Here is a 17,224-nt window from a genome sequence, read left to right on the forward strand (position 1 = left end):
TGGTGAAAAAAAACTTTTCATCAGTATTTTAACACCCTGACGCTTACCCTGCAATCCAGCTGATTCGTTTATCTTTCCATACTGGACTTAATCACAATACAACAAGGTATCTTTTCATATGTGACAGTGTAATCCTATCTAACCACATTATGTATAGGTATGTGCAATGTTAATATTAACGATATTGGTGTATTTATGTACAGTCAGGAACAAAAGTAAATACGCAGACAAAGTTTTAGTACTTTATTGAAAAGATAACCGGTTTCGTACCGATTATAAGCACTTTGCCTGCGTAGTTATTTTTGCTGCTTGTGTGTGGGTACTTCTATTTGGTTATGATTTACAAACATTTGAAAAGTGTTTTATTTGACAACATGCAACTTTCTGAAACTGTAAACCTTTTTGGATAGTTTTTATACAAAATCGGCAGTTGCAAATATTCACATACATTAATTTAAAGCTACATATATTACTTTAACTGGTTTATATGACATATATAATAGTTCTTGGCGTTCGCGATAACTAAAGTTTGGGAGTAGATATATATAGCCGGTCAAGCAAGTTAGTCAGTATATATAACCCTTCGCTTCGCGCTTACATTTTTTTAATTTGCCGCTCTTTCTACTGACGGAAATGGCTTGACAGAGTATACTATATCAATGATCGATGAATATTTTATAGGGTCCATTGCTCTGTTATAAATATTTAGGTGCAGTGATGAACTCAGAGCCAGCAGAGTTTCTGAAAATTTGTAGTGTTTTTTTTAGATTATGAAATGGTTGTCAAAAAATATGAATAGCAATCTTGAGGTCTAACCTAACACTTATAGATTCTGAACTAACTGCACCTTAATGTAATTAAGGAGCAGTTCGCAAGAAAATTGTCGTGGGAAGCAGTTTGTTTTGTGTGGTCCTATCACAATCCAAAGTTTACAATATCATAAAATGAGTCGCTTAACTTCAAACTCGGATAACTCCATCTGGCAGATTGCTATTTAGGTATTAACCCGTGGAGCGCCCTAGTATCACACATTCACACGTGTGATACTAACTCAATTTTGGTCTTAGCGACTACTGAGTCATACTGATCAGACGTGTGTTACTGCAGAATACAGATCAATATGAAACAAATTGCTAGAATTTGTTTTATGACGGTTGTTCGACGGGTTAAGAAAAGGTAATAGGGTAGATATTTGCTGATAGCATCGAGTGGATTTATCAGAGTTTGAGGTTATAGTCTGTAGATTTGTATCTGGCCCCGAGCCGCTAATCCTTTGTCTATTGTTAAGTAAAACCGCACGTGCCTCTACCTGTAAAAAAAGGGTCGTGTAATTCTCTACGGTTACTGAGTGCTGGCGAGTCGAACCAGTCTAAAATGTATCATCGAGATGCGTAACAAAGGCGCGTTATCGGAGAGCGCACCTACACTGGTTTTTTGAGCGTTAGACTAGCCCGCGCTCAGGTGCCAAATAGAATAATTAAGACCCTTTTTTGCAGGTAAGCAGCACGTGCGGTTTTACTTAATAGACAAAGGATTAGCAGTTCGGGGCCTGCTACGAATCGACAGACTATAACTATTATAAGTGACACAAATGTTGCAACGCAAAAACTATGAGCTCAACCGACAACAACGTCCCGTCACCTGTCCGACTTGCCCGCGTTGAGATGGTTCGGGGCGTCGGCGAAGGCGAACTTGAGCCTGTAGGCCTCCGCCACCAGCACGCTGATGTTGGAGTCCGTCCAGTTCTGGGTGGGCACGTTCTGCAGGAGGATCATGATGAGCTCAACCGACAACAACGCCCCGTCACCTGTCCGACTTGCCCGCGTTGAGATGGTTTTGGGCGTCAGCGAAGGCGAACTTGAGCCTGTAGGCCTCCGCCACCAGCACGCTGATGTTGGAGTCCGTCCAGTTCTGCGTGGGCACGTTCTGCAGGAGGAGCTCAACCGACAAAAACGCCCCGTCACCTGTCCGACTTGCCCGCGTTGAGATGGTTCGGGGCGTCGGCGAAGGCGAACTTGAGCCGGTAGGCCTCCGCCACCAGCACACTGATGTTGGAGTCCGTCCAGTTCTGCGTGGACACGTTCTGCAGGAGGAGCTCAACCGACAACAACGCCCCGTCACCTGTCCGACTTGCCCGCGTTGAGATGGTTCGGGGCGTCGGCGAAGGCGAACTTGAGCCTGTAGGCCTCCGCCACCAGCACGCTGATGTTGGAGTCCGTCCAGTTCTGCGTGGGCACGTTCTGCAGGAGGATCATGAGGCCTTGGAAGTCGCGCTCGAGCATGAGCCGCTCGCGCCAGTGGAGGAGGAAGGCTGGAAGAGGAAAGTGAATACCCTTAATACCCTTATTCATAAAAGTTTATGTGCCTGATTTAGTTAAATTCTGTTTTTTTTTTTTTGGCTCACTAAACAAGTTACAGACATTTACAGGAATTACATTAATAAGGGGCTGTCCATAAATTACGTCATCGATTTTTGACCCCCCCCCCCTAAAATCATCCAAAAATCATGCTTCGAATGACCCCGTTTCCTCCTACGTCATGCTACCATCATCCGATGTCCAGACCCCCCCCCCCCCCCTAATTTGAAATGACGTAATTTATGAATAGCCCCTAGCATACAGTTCACATCTGGACTATAACTCCAAACATGTGTGCACAGAAGGATAGGAACATACAGTTAAAATATAACGCTAGAGGGATGAGATGTCAAGAAAAATTATATAAACAGTTGTAAGATTATACTTCTACACATAGGTACTAAATTGAGTTGAGTTATCTACTAATTAAACTAGGTCTAAAAACTAAACAAGATAAAACATAGTCAAATGATAAGGACAAACGATTATTAGATAATTGGGGTTTGTAGCGCGTTTATGAATAAGGGGCTTAGTCTAAAAGAAGATCACATCAGTTTTTTCATGGTTTAAGAGCAGCCAAAGATTCATTGATGATACAAGACACATAAAGTGTAAGTTAAAATCGTGCCATCGAGTCGCCTACGGCTCATAAAAGTCATCTCAGGACTCGTACACACTTCGCTGGCCCAATATTACAGGGTTCTGTTTCACTTTTATCGAACTGAAATTTGAACATTGTCATAGTGACATTAAGTCGAAATTCAACTATCTTTAAAATGTAACATAGAACCCTGTAATATTGGGGCAGCGACTTGATATGGAACATACAATTTTTTTATCTCTTATTAAGACACCACCTTTATATAAAACTTCTCCAAAACCGGTAAAAACGCCGTATTTCTGGAGGTGCGTGAGGAGGGGAGGGGTAAGTCAATGCGGCGGATCAGTTCCATCAACTGGATCACCTGGAAGTCTGGTTTGACCTGCCTGCACACATGTACAGCTGGAAGGTAGCAAACCCGTCTGATTCAGCAAAGTATGTGTTGGGACCGCTCCCCTACACCATTTGGCTGTGGGCAGCCGAATGGTGCAGGGGAGCGGTAACTCCCTCGTGTGAAGGTTAGAGGTAGTCTGATGTGAACCTACCTGCACACACGTACAGCTGGAAGGTAGCAAAGCCGTCTGACTCAGCTAAGTAAGTGTCCCACAGCCGAATGGTGCAGGGGAGCGGTAACTCCCTCGTGTGAAGGTTAGAGGTAGTCTGACGTGAACCTACCTGCACACACGTACAGCTGGAAGGTAGCAAAGCCGTCTGACTCAGCTAAGTAAGTGTCCCACAGCCGAATGGTGCAGGGGAGCGGTAACTCCCTCGTGTGAAGGTTAGAGGTAGTCTGACGTGAACCTACCTGCACACACGTACAGCTGGAAGGTAGCAAAACCGTCTGACTCAGCTAAGTAAGTGTCCCACAGCCGAATGGTGCAGGGGAGAGGTATCTCCCTGGTGAGGAGGTTGTTCATCCAGCGGAAGGAGAACTGGAGGTAGTCGACGCCGTGGTTCTGGAGGTGCGTATGGAGCGGCAGGTCGATGCGGCGGATCAGGTCCTTCAGCTGGTTCACCTGGAAATAAAGAATTAATTGTTTTTAGACTGAAGGGAAGGGGCTATCCATAAACATCTGTCAACTTCGAGCAACACGGAAGGGAGGCAGCATTCGCACTATTTCCCCTCTGCCGAGGTACAAGATTAGCGCGTCAATCTAATCTAGCGCGGGTAATAAAACTAGTTGCACTTGGATTTTTCACTAGACCGAGTCCAGACGCGCGCGTGAACACTGCTGCACAAAAATGCCTGTTTGCTCGGTTTTTTGTTATAAAAAGAGGTCGGGGACATCAAATTTACAAAAAGAAAGTGTTACATTTCACATGTAATATTTTTTTTTACATATCATACGTTTAATTACATTCAAACACAATTATTATATTTTAGTCTCATGTAATTGTTGGATTTATCGATTTTGCTCGCTCAGTACAAATTGCGGATCGGTCGAGCGACAAATCCGACTTCTCATCTCTCAGAATACAATAACATACTTCAACGAAAATGTGTTAGTATGCGTGTTGTGACACTTGTCACTAGTCCGTACACAAAAAGAGATCGAGGTTTGCAAGATTTGTCTTTGACGTGTGTCATTTTCTATGTATTTGTGTCGTCATTACAGATTGGATTTTGTATGTAAGTGTGTGAGAAGTGCGACTGTGTGCACCTTTCCCCCCGCGAAAAATGGCAGAAAGATTTGTACGGTGACATATCGCTTGGGCCCCTCCCTTCCGATGTGTCGGAAGCCGGTGTTGCTCGAAGTCTGTCAAGTCTAACAAACCGATAGTAGTTATTTGTCCCTGTCATTTTGATATTTGAGTCGCTTAACTTCAAACTCGGGTAAATCCATCTGTCAGATTATGCGATTTTGGTATTAAGTAAAGGTAATAGGGTAGATATTTGCGGAGAGGGTCGAATGGATTTACCCGAGTTCGAAGTTAAGCGACACATTTTTGTTTGATAGAAAGTGACCTTAAGTAAGTTAAAGCAAAGACATATGTAACTTCGTATAAGACGAATAAAGTCTACGGAAAAAACGTGCCTCGGAATTCAAGTAAAAGTCATTCTCGAATAGATGCCGCACACACCTTTAGCCTATCCTCGGCTAGATGGCGTGACGACACCGTTTCATATTTAACAATTATAACACATAGATATTAGTGAATGAACATGGATCAAAATGATATCAAAATAATAAAATCATTTATCCATATATATATAGGTACATTTTTTGATAACTTTATACGTTTTCATTTTGAGTTTTAGTCGTGTGTCGATAGATGGCAGTAAATTTACAGTGACTACAAAATTTACAATGACAGGACCCCTCTATACTATCTATTCTTTTTGGTTAAAGTAACCGTATTTTTTTCACCATGGTTTTAGTTTCTAATGTTGGCTTCGGTTCCGCATGGTAATTTCAAAATGTCCGGGACACATCGTTCCGTGTACGGAAAAGATATTTAAAATACTATTATTTATAAATTTGGATCTTTTTCGTTGAAATTATGTTTTCCTGTTTGTGATGTTCATTTGAACATATTTAATGAGGTCATCTAAAGATTTATTTTATTTTTCCTCCTGTATATCATTCCCTGTCGTTAGGCAGCTGCAATAATAATAAGAGAACATTTTCAAGTGTAAAATAACTACTAACTTTATATTGAATCCCAAGCTGCGCAAATATATAATTATCCTGTATACTGTCCAGAAACTTGGACAGGCACCAAAATGAATCAGCTTCTATGACATCCCGCTGAGCTTCCTCCAGCTTATCCAGAGGATAGTTATCCAGCTCTTCGCCAGGTATGGCCTCCTGGAGGAACACCATGAAGAAGGGCGTCACCAGGTCGTTGATGCCCTGCACGTAGCCCGAGGCGGGGTGCCGGATCGCCCAGATGTAGAGGATGCGTTCGAACATCACCTGGAAATAGAGTTATGTTTTACTCATTTAGAATAAAATTAAACCAAGAAAAGTCTGCAGAGATTTTGACAGCACACGCAGTGCAGGTGTTATTTTAAACGTCAAACTTCTATGAAATTATGACGTATAAATAACACTGGCTCTACGTGTGCTGTCAAAATTTCTGCAGACTTTTCTTGGTCTATTATTATAAAAATAAAAAACCCGACTGCTTAAAGAATACCTAGTATAGCCATAAATATTGTTGGATTATTTCTAGACAATAGGCTAATTAAGACCAATGATTACTTAGTATCACTTAACACTTTACATGGCGGTCCTGCCAAAGGGACCTTTCTAGAAAACTTACGGATATAATTAGCCTTACCTGAACTGGTGCTGTTGAAAGAGTGCGACCAATGGACTCCGTGGTATATCAATGTGCATCTGTCTGTAGGTATCGTCGTCTTACATGGCGACCCTGCCAAAGCCACTCTTTTAGAACACTCTAGAAATGGAACTTACTTGTACAGTATGTTGTTGAAAGAGTGCCACCAACGGGCTCATCCGCGGTATATCGATGTATGCCTGCCTGTAAGTATCGTCGTCTCTCGCTGCATCGTAGTCCTGTCACTCCTGTCTCAAGAGATTCTTGTAATCAGCTAGCTGACGTTCCTAAGTCTCGGTCTGACGCTCGGTGTTGGCGGTATTACTCTTATACTTTAACGCAATAGTCCAGCATCACATGGCGACCCTGGCAATGTTTTTAAGACAATTTAGAGTAGAAATGTAACTTACTTGTACAGTATGTTGTTGAAAGAGTGCAACCAGCGGGCTCATCCGCGGTATATCGATGTGTATCTGCCTGTAAGTATCGTCGTCTCTCTCTGCATCGTAGTACTGTCTCACTAGATGCTTGTAGTCCGCTCGCTTGCGCTCTAAAGTCTCGGTGCGACGCTCTGTGTTGGCGGGAAGGTAGCCGGCTAGCAGGCGCCATGTGTTTGCACGAGCCTGTAGTAAGGGAACGATTTATTACAACATTAATTTAATGAACTGTTGTGAGTCATGCTAACATTACACTAATAGATCTAGGCTCTCCGAATCATGTCACGTGAGTGCCTAAAAAAATACGTGAGTCAAACCGTAAAATTAATTAATCTTACACAGAAATTAAAACCAAAATATTACTTTGCTAATCCGCGAAAAGATAACGTGCTAGTCAATCAGCGCTAACCCGTTATACTTACTTGCGTATTTTTACATGCAATTAATATTCCCACCCTCCCACCGCAAAAATAAATATAACAAACCACCACCAAAAGAATAAACCTCGACACGTGTTTCGCCTCTCTACGAGGCATCCTCAGGAGTTGTTGACGGTCTGACGCCCGGCAACGGAATGACCTGTCTAGAATGGTCGGCCATATTTATACCTTGACCACTCCCCCTACCGTGCAAGTGTGAGTGAGATGGAAAAATTCGTAATAACGGCGATGACGCAACATTCAATTGTTCGTTAAGAATCATGCCCCTATTGTTGTACCTAATTATTTCCAGTTGTACCAGAACACCCAAACGCAATCCCTTTTCGCAAACATGTAAAATATCAAAAGAATGATTCTCAGATAAAGTGTGACCTGTATCTAATAAGTGCTTTGCAAAATTGGACTTCTCTGGATGGTTATGTCTATATGACGCAACATGCTCTTTATACCTAGTAGTGAAACTACGGCCCGTTTGCCCCACATACACTTTATTGCAATCGTCACAGGTAAGCTTATAAACTCCAGACTTTTTCCCATTCTCGATCTTATCTTTGCCATTGCAAAGCTTCGAGTGCAAAGTATTATTTGTCTTAAAGGCCACAGGAATGTCGTTTGACTTCAAAATTTTGTAAATTGCATCAGACAACTTGCCAACATAAGTTATGCTCGCTTTATATTTCTTAATCGGTTCAGAGGATCGTGCCGCATACAACATAGTGTTGACCATACTATTCCGCTTTTTCCTGATGATACCATCCACAACAGACTTATCGTAACCATTCGAAACTGCTAAGTGATAAATATTATTTAATTCAATCTGATAGTGTTCATCAGAAAGAGGCACAGTCAACATTCTATGCACATAACAATGAAAAGCAGCCAACTTATGCTGCCACGGATGCGTGGAAGAAGCCGGGATAACTGTATCGGTATGTGTAGGCTTACGGTAAATTTTGAACTGATGCCTGTTGTTTACTTTAGTGATTGTTAAATCTAGAAAATTCAATGAGTTGTCTTGCTCTAGTTCCTTTTTAAACTTAATTTTTGGATGCTTACCATTAATTTCAGCAATAAATGCATCCAGCAGGCCCATACTACCCGTCCAACAAATAATCAAATCATCCACGTATCTAAAATAGTATAATATATTATTGTTGCCCACAATATGCTGGTTCTCAAAATGGTCCATAAAAATATCAGCCATTAAAGGACTTAGTGGTGAACCCATAGCCAAACCATCACTTTGCAAATAATACTGTCCCCCAAATCTGAAATAATTTTGTTTCATACAAATCGCTGTTAGATCTATCAATTCATCTACTTCCCCTGGATGTAAACGTTGCCTTTCAAAAAGACCCTTAATAATCTCCAAAGTCTCTCCATATGGCACATTTGTAAACAAACTGTCTACATCCAATGAAAGGAGAACAGCATTATCTGGTATGTTAATGTCCTGGATCTTTTCTATTAACTGCAAGCTATTTTTCAAGCAATATTTCGGCTGGAACTGGGACTTGTCTCTTATAATGGAATTCAACCTTTTTGCCAGATTATAAGTTGGCGCACCCAAATATGAGACCACTGGACGAACTGGGATATTATCCTTATGAATTTTGGGAAGTCCATAAAGAATAGGAGCTCGTGGATTCATAGGCACAACCATACTCTTCTGATGTTCGGTTTCAAAAACAAATGAAGAATTCTTAACTGCTTGTCTAAGATCTTTCTGGAACCCTGGAGTTGGGTCTCTTTGCAATCTCGTAAATCCGTCACCTTGAATAAGGTCTAGTACTTTCTGATTATACTGTCCCTTCTCCATAATCACAATGCAGTGTTCATTGAATTTTCTAGATTTAACAATCACTAAAGTAAACAACAGGCATCAGTTCAAAATTTACCGTAAGCCTACACATACCGATACAGTTATCCCGGCTTCTTCCACGCATCCGTGGCAGCATAAGTTGGCTGCTTTTCATTGTTATGTGCATAGAATGTTGACTGTGCCTCTTTCTGATGAACACTATCAGATTGAATTAAATAATATTTATCACTTAGCAGTTTCGAATGGTTACGATAAGTCTGTTGTGGATGGTATCATCAGAAAAAAGCGGAATAGTATGGTCAACACTATGTTGTATGCGGCACGATCCTCTGAACCGATTAAGAAATATAAAGCGAGCATAACTTATGTTGGCAAGTTGTCTGATGCAATTTACAAAATTTTGAAGTCTAACGACATTCCTGTGGCCTTTAAGACAAATAATACTTTGCACTCGAAGCTTTGCAATGGCAAAGATAAGATCGAGAATGGGAAAAAGTCTGGAGTTTATAAGCTTACCTGTGACGATTGCAATAAAGTGTATGTGGGGCAAACGGGCCGTAGTTTCACTACTAGGTATAAAGAGCATGTTGCGTCATATAGACATAACCATCCAGAGAAGTCCAATTTTGCAAAGCACTTATTAGATACAGGTCACACTTTATCTGAGAATCATTCTTTTGATATTTTACATGTTTGCGAAAAGGGATTGCGTTTGGGTGTTCTGGAACAACTGGAAATAATTAGGTACAACAATAGGGGCATGATTCTTAACGAACAATTGAATGTTGCGTCATCGCCGTTATTACGAATTTTTCCATCTCACTCACACTTGCACGGTAGGGGGAGTGGTCAAGGTATAAATATGGCCGACCATTCTAGACAGGTCATTCCGTTGCCGGGCGTCAGACCGTCAACAACTCCTGAGGATGCCTCGTAGAGAGGCGAAACACGTGTCGAGGTTTATTCTTTTGGTGGTGGTTTGTTATATTTATTTGCGTATTTATTTTTGCGGTGGGAGGGTGGGAATATTAATTGCATGTAAAAATACGCAAGTAAGTATAACGGGTTAGCGCTGATTGACTAGCACGTTATCTTTTCGCGGATTAGCAAAGTAATATTTTGGTTTTAATTAGTATGGATTTCCGCAAAGTAACGCCTGATTCTATTCACTAATCTTACACAGACCGACCTAGCTCTAATTCAAGCATAGCAATTATTATGGGTACTTGGTACATTAGGTAGATAGAAGACATTTATACAAATGGTCTCGCCGGAAGATCAGCGCTGACTTTTGGGTTAGCATTATGCTGAGGCCGGACCATTTCGTGGTAAACTATTTATTTATTAAATGTTTAAATTTCTTTGTTGTTCTATACTTGTGTATGTTATGTTATAGTTTATCACGAATAAATGCGATGATTCTGATTCTGATTTATAACTTAAGAAGAGTTTTGAGTGATTATTATCCATAATGCCGTCATATCTGAAATAACTTAAGAATAACAAAATGGTTTCACACTATCACGGTTCGTGAGATACAGCCTGGTGACAGACAGACGGACGGACGGACAGTGGAGTCTTAGTAATAGGGTCCCGTTTTACCCTTTGGGTACGAAACCCTAATTAATGAAGTTATATATTACAAAATTAGATGGTGCTATACATCTTTGAAATGTCCAGTTTTCTTATCGTAAATCTCCACGGCATAGTTCGCCATCGTAAAAATACGATTGAAGCCTAAATCGGCGTGAAATTAGCGATCCGAGTGTGAAATTAGTTCCATATTCATATTTATTATGTTGTTTATTAGTTTCACATCTAAAACCAAATGGTGTTTAATGTTTTTACTTTTATTTAAGTTAGGTATTTAAATAAAAGTAAACAAAATCTACCCTCAAATGGCTCCTTAAGCCAGTTGAGGGTAGATGAAAACATTACATGATCAAATAATGTAGGTTACAGTCAGGTCGTTCAGTGACAGATTCAGGTGGTTTTGTATTTGGTCGGTAAACCAATAAACGTTATAAGTACCCGAAAATTTACAAATTGTTTGTTTACTTTTATTTAAATACCTAAAGATACAGATTATACAAACAGCAACTAACTCTTATTGGTGGACCTCACGTTTTTCTAGAGTCCATCTAGTCTAGTCAGCAGTCTAAAGTAACTTTGCAGCGACTTGAAAAGAACATAGGGTGGGAGTTTTACTCTAAAATGTGTAAACATTACATTTGCATAGAAATTAACGATGACATTGCCACACTTTGAGATTGCAAATGCCATGCGGATTTAGCTTGGTCCGATTATAGTAAGTCTTATGAATTTTCAATCAACACTGTGTGGATGAGTTTGTATTTTGAATTTGCCGCTTTCTTCTACTGTCGGAAATGGCTTGACAGACTTTATGTAAGTCACTAATATCTGGGAGACCGAGCTTTGCTCGGTAAACATATAAAAACTCAAAAATTCGCGTTTTCCCAGAGATAAGACCTAGCTAGATCAATTTATCGCCCCCGAAAACCGCAATATAGCAAATTTCATCGAAATCGTTAGACCTGTTTCCTAGATCCCCGAAATATATCTACATATAAATAAACAAGAATTGCTAGTTTAAAGGTATTAGATAGATATGGTAGATAATACGAGTTGATTTGTGTTGCTATGTCACAATAAACATTTTTTTTCTGTTAAAAACATCCTCATATAATTTATCTTTAATGCAGCTATGTACTTAGCAAACAAACTTATGTAAACTGAAGTGACAACAAGTGTTTTATCATATCAATTAACTGGTCTGATTAAGCTACCACTCCTCCCACTCATTAATAATTAATTGATTAATTAATTATGTAACAATGACTGGACAAATGGTAAGGTGTATTGGTTTACTTTAGAATACACAACATTCTAAAGTATGCGGATTTACCCAAATAAACCTTTCTTTATCTATCTATCTAATACCTTTAAACGAGCAACTCTTGTTTATTTATTTATTTATATATATATTTCGGGGATCTCGGAAACGGCTCTAACGATTTTGATGAAATTTGCCATAGGGGGGTTTTCGGGGACGATAAATCGATCTAGCTAGGTCTTATCTCTGGGAAAACGCGCATTTTTGACCGAAGCGTAGCGAAGGTCTACGTTTTGATTCGAGCAATTTGCTTTCGTATGTCCGGATGTTCTCCTCTACAGGTCGCAATTCTTAACTGATTCTCATGAAATTTTGTGACCAGATTCTATGACTAAATAAAATTTTTTTGTCAATCCGGTTTTTGGAAATTTTTAAAAATGGCGGAGTCGTGATACCTGTCGCCTAAACAAATAGTCGTATCGATATCATAAGAGTTTTTTCTTTTTGAGACATGTTTACAGAGTTAATAGCAAAAAATGCAGAAAAAAATTATCGCTGGTTTAGGCGGTATTTAGATATTTAGTTTTGTATTTCCGGATGTTCTCCTCTACAGGTCGCAATTCTTAACCGATTCTCATGAAATTTTGTGACCAGATTCTATGACTAAATATTTTTTTTTTGTCAATCCGGTTTTTGGAATTTTTTTAAAATGGCGGAGTCGTGATACCTGTCCCCTAAACAAATAGTCGTATCGATATCATAAGAGTTTTTTCTTTTTTAGACATGTTTACAGAGTTAATAGCAAAAAATGCAGAAAAAAATTATCGCTGGTTTAGGCGGTATTTAGATATTTAGTTTTGTATTTCCGGATGTTCTCCTCTACAGGTCGCAATTCTTAACCGATTCTCATGAAATTTTGTGACCAGATTCTATGACTAAATAAAAATTTTTTGTCAATCCGGTTTTTGGAAATTAATAAAAATGGCGGAGTCGTGATACCTAGCGCTTAAACAAATAATCGTATCGATATCATAAGAGTTTTTTCTTTTTGATATATGTTTATAGATTAAATGTCCAAAAATTCAGAAAATTTGTATCACTGGTTTTGGCGGTATTTAGATATTTCGTTTTTACTTGAGAATGAGTAGCTAAATTTCGTCAGCTTTAGTAAGAACTATCATGGCGCATTTTGCAAACGTTCGCTTTTTTTGTTTGCATCGGGAGGTCCCTGGTTCCATCCCCAGTAATTGTATGCTGCTACACAACTTTTTGTATTTTTTTATACTTAAATTTCGTATCAATTGTTGTTTTTTATTTTATTATTTTATTTTGAAAAAATTAAAAAAATCGTATTTTTTATTTATCAAGCGCGGGCTAAGCGTATTCGTTTAATTTTTGCAAGAGATGATGGCTTTTTGCGCTTTAAAGAAAATTTGATTCTTGAATATACGGCGCCATGCCTTTGGCCTCTATGCTCGTCTAGATGGCGACACCATTTTATATTTAACAATTTTTACTCATATCAGTAAAAGAACATGGGTCAAAATCATATGGCGTTCTAAAAATAAAAAAAATCATTTATCCATACATATATACATTTATTGATATTTTTTATTCATTTTCATTTTAATCCTGTATCGAAAGATGCCAGTAAATTTACAGCACTGATTTACAGTGACTACAAAATTTAGTACGACAATAACCCTCTACTATAGGGACCGTGCGCGTTGGAGGGTCTGCCATCTTGTGGTCTGAATCGGAAACATGTACATTGCCAAAGCAAGTTCTACCATCTACCGTTCTTGTAGGTACGTTTCCTTATGCATATTAGTATAGGTTCTGTCATCTTGTGGGCTACATCGGAAGCATAAACGTCACATTTACGCCTCACGCCAAAAATCTGACGGCTCCTATGCCGCCCCCTATAGTTCACGCACGCCCCCTATAGGGACCGTGCGCGTTGGAGGGCCTGCCATCTTGTGGCCTGAATCGGAAACATATGTGCACATGTACATTGCCAAAGCAAGTGCTACCATCAACCGTTCTCGTAGGTACGTTTTCTTGTGCATAGTAGGTTCTGCCATCTTGTGGGCTACATCGGAATCATAAACTACACGTCTACGCTTCGCGCCAAATATCTGACGGCTCCTGTGCTGCCCCCTATAGTTCATGCACGTCCCCTATACAATCTATTCTCTTTAGAATTTAGATTAGTTAGATATTTAAATTCTTACTCGACTAAAATTAAAAGCATGAAACTCCTTCTATTGCGACTCGAGGAGGAACAAAGACTGAAAAGACTGGCAAACCAAACGCGCACGAAGCTTCTCAGTTGCAGTTTACAGGCTAATTAAAAGGTAATGTTGGTACCCTAACATAAGTAGAGTTAGACCAAGAAAAGTCTGCAGAGATTTTGACACTGGCACAAATAACATTGGCACTGCGTGTGCTGTCAAAATCTCTGCAGACTTTTCTTGGTCTAAATCTATCCACTTTTCTATACAATTAGTATGGCGACGTGGATACTTAAGTTGGGGCACCGACCGTACACTGACATCGGAATGATATTTTTATCATGTTATTTAGTAGTCATCGTGCGTCTCGCTTGCGCCAATACACGTACGGACAAGAATCAGCGAAATGCACGATAACTAAATGACATCAGTTAGACGTCATTCTGATATCAGTGTACGTTTGAATTGGCCTGTTAGCCAAAAATTGTTTCGTATGTCCATCTGTTCTACTCTACTGGTCGCATTTCTAAACCAATTCCCGAATTTTGTAAGCAGGTTCGATAGTTAAGGTTTTAATTGTCAAATTAGATTCTCTAAATTCTTCTAAACAACGAAGCCATACATTTACTCAGTTTTAAGCTCAGCTCGCGAGGTCTACAGCTCACAGAGCCACTAGTTTTAGTTTTTATATGTTTTCCGAGCAAAGCTTGGTCTCCCAGATATTTCAATTTAAAATACCAATTCATTGACTACATATTATTACGAGTATTAGCTGTACTGTACAGTAAGCAGCAGAAGTTGCTAGCGGGCGAGGTGTTCAAAATCATCTTGACATGACTTTATTTTAAGCAATTTCTGCTGCTGACTGTACATACCAAAACATTCATGAACGCTTATCATAATCATGGTAGATGATTATCTTGGAAGGCAGTTTTTAAGCAATTATACTGAATAACAATTTAGCCAAAATGAGTTATAAAATAATACAGTATATAGTTATCTGGCTTGGCAGCTACTGATATGCTGATAGTGCTTCTTTTTATTTTCACTGTTATAATAAAATAAATATTATGAAACAATCTTACACATAACAGGCTAGTCCCATAGTAAACACACAAGCTTATGCTGTGAGTAAATAAGTAGATATCCTCTAGCCCAGACACCCAAATTTGCCAAGACAAATGCACTTCAAAATAGAATGGAATGGGACCCTTTTATAAGGCCCCTGGGTGTTCCATCCACAGGGAACAAAACGCAACTGTCACTGTCCCGCTAGTGGGGCAGATTAACTTTAATTAGCCCGACAATTAAATTGTTCTTGTCCACTATCGGGTTGTTTGTTTTGACTCCTCCAGTAAACCTTAGCTTATAAAATAGTATTACAAGAGAGATGACTATGATACACTACAGAGTGTTAACGATTGGCACATTGGCTACACGCCCTGGGCAGCTAGAACTAAACACTTACATAGAAATCATCCATAATTTGGTAATAAATATTTGCCATTTCCTAGTTACAGTAAAACCTATTTAAGAAAATTCTGAAGGGACCATGTCAAAAACGCGTCACAAGCAGGAAAGTCTATTAACCATTAAAAAAAGCATAAAAACAAGTTGCAGGGACTGGTCCGGTGTAAAATACTGCACTATGCAGGGAATCATATTAAGCAGGTTCCACCATATATTATTTAAAGAAATTTTTACATGTAATCCTTGTCAATTCAGGCCAGCAATTTCATCAAACAGTGACTTGATTCTTAGAAAACAAACTGGATATTTTTCCCTCAAAAATATTTTGACTGGTGGAAACTGGCGGATTGGAATGACAAAGACACTTTGTGTTTTAGAATAGAACATTGGGAATCACTTAAAAGCAATTTTTAGTTATAACTGTGTTACCTATTTGTTGAGACTTAGGGTCTCCCCAGATATATCGACGCGCATTCGGCAAAAGACGATAGGAAAAAGCTTTATGTCCACGTAATAAGAGCGAAGAAGTCGTCGTTTTGCTCGGCTCGCATCGGCCGGCGCCTGCCGACGCGTCAATGGCTTTTTCGCTCTTATTGCGCGGACAAAGTTTTTTCCTATCGTCTTTTGCCGAATGCGCGTCGATATATCTGGGGAGACCCTTAAGCAGGTATGCCATTCAGAATGAAGGAATTCACTTTGTTTTGACTTGAACCATGTTGCGAAATACCAACTCAATACTAGCCATCAACAACATGATTATTCTATTTAAAAAACCAAACATATAGGCACTTACACCAAGCCTTTAAATATCATACATACATATAATCACACCTATTTCCCGGAGGAGTAGGCAGAGACCACAGATTTCCACTTGCTATGATTCTGACATACCTCTATCGCTCCCTTCAGTTAACATCCCTCATACACACTCGCTGGTTTAGGGTGCTCTTGACCTGGCTTTTCTTTAAATAAGTTGTCTATATTATGTATCACACTTACCTTAACTGGAATCCCAGACCAGCTAAGCTGCTTCAGCTCATCCAAGTTAATAACAGCACTATCATGCAGCTGCTGGAATCGCTCCAGCTTAGATTCACTGCTCTCCTCTCTTGACGTGAGCGCCGAGAGCCGCACCGCCCGCGGCCGCCCAGGATAGTGCCTGAGCGGCCCCGCGCTGCCCCCAGGCCCGCTCCTCCGCCCCTCACTCCTCCTCACTGGCACCGCATCCTCCTTCTTCTCCTTTTCACCTTCCACTTCAGTCTTCACTGTCTTTACATTCTTAGTACTATTCCTATGCGAATTTATAACGTTCAAAGCGGCGGTTTGCGATATGGCTTTCGATATCTTGGTCTCCGCGATCCCTGATATGATCTCGTCGTCCCCCAGGTCCCAGGCGTCGTTCACCGACGCCTGGAACTGCTGGTAAGAAGACCCAGACATAACCTCCACTCCCCGCTGGGGCCTGCCCGGTACGCGCTGTGGGGTCTTCCAAAACGTGTCAGGTAACCCGTTTTTGTCATGTTCGGGTTGGTGACTTTCCATAATAATATACAGCAAGGAACATTCTAAATAACTTTGTTGAACAACAAAATAGTAGAAGGAAAATGTTTTTGATATGACATGACACTTGGCATAGACAAAATAACTCTTGGTTACGTACCCCATGGGTGCGTTTTCTTTGCGCAGTTTTTGCAAATTTTGCTGATAACTAATAAAAAGTTTGT

The 17,224-nt window shown here is 39.9% G+C and overlaps 1 protein-coding gene and 1 long non-coding RNA gene across 2 annotated transcripts in view; both read right to left on the minus strand.

The window, feature by feature from the left end:
• The window catches only part of LOC134799941 (uncharacterized), a 159,117-nt gene that overhangs the window by 58,980 nt on the left and 82,913 nt on the right, over positions 1–17,224 (minus strand). The window lies entirely within an intron of this gene.
• On the minus strand, positions 263–17,179 carry LOC134799882 (TBC1 domain family member 22A). Its single transcript, XM_063772305.1, has 5 exons — positions 16,500–17,179; positions 6,654–6,866; positions 5,610–5,876; positions 3,764–3,974; positions 263–2,311 (listed from the first exon to the last, which is right to left on the minus strand). The coding sequence occupies exons 1-5, from the start codon at positions 17,163–17,165 to the stop codon at positions 2,118–2,120; spliced, it is 1,551 nt and encodes a 516-aa protein (XP_063628375.1). The 5' UTR covers positions 17,166–17,179; the 3' UTR covers positions 263–2,117.

Source organism: Cydia splendana, chromosome 19 (assembly GCF_910591565.1).
Source record: "Cydia splendana chromosome 19, ilCydSple1.2, whole genome shotgun sequence".
Taxonomy (NCBI): Eukaryota; Metazoa; Arthropoda; class Insecta; order Lepidoptera; family Tortricidae; genus Cydia; species Cydia splendana.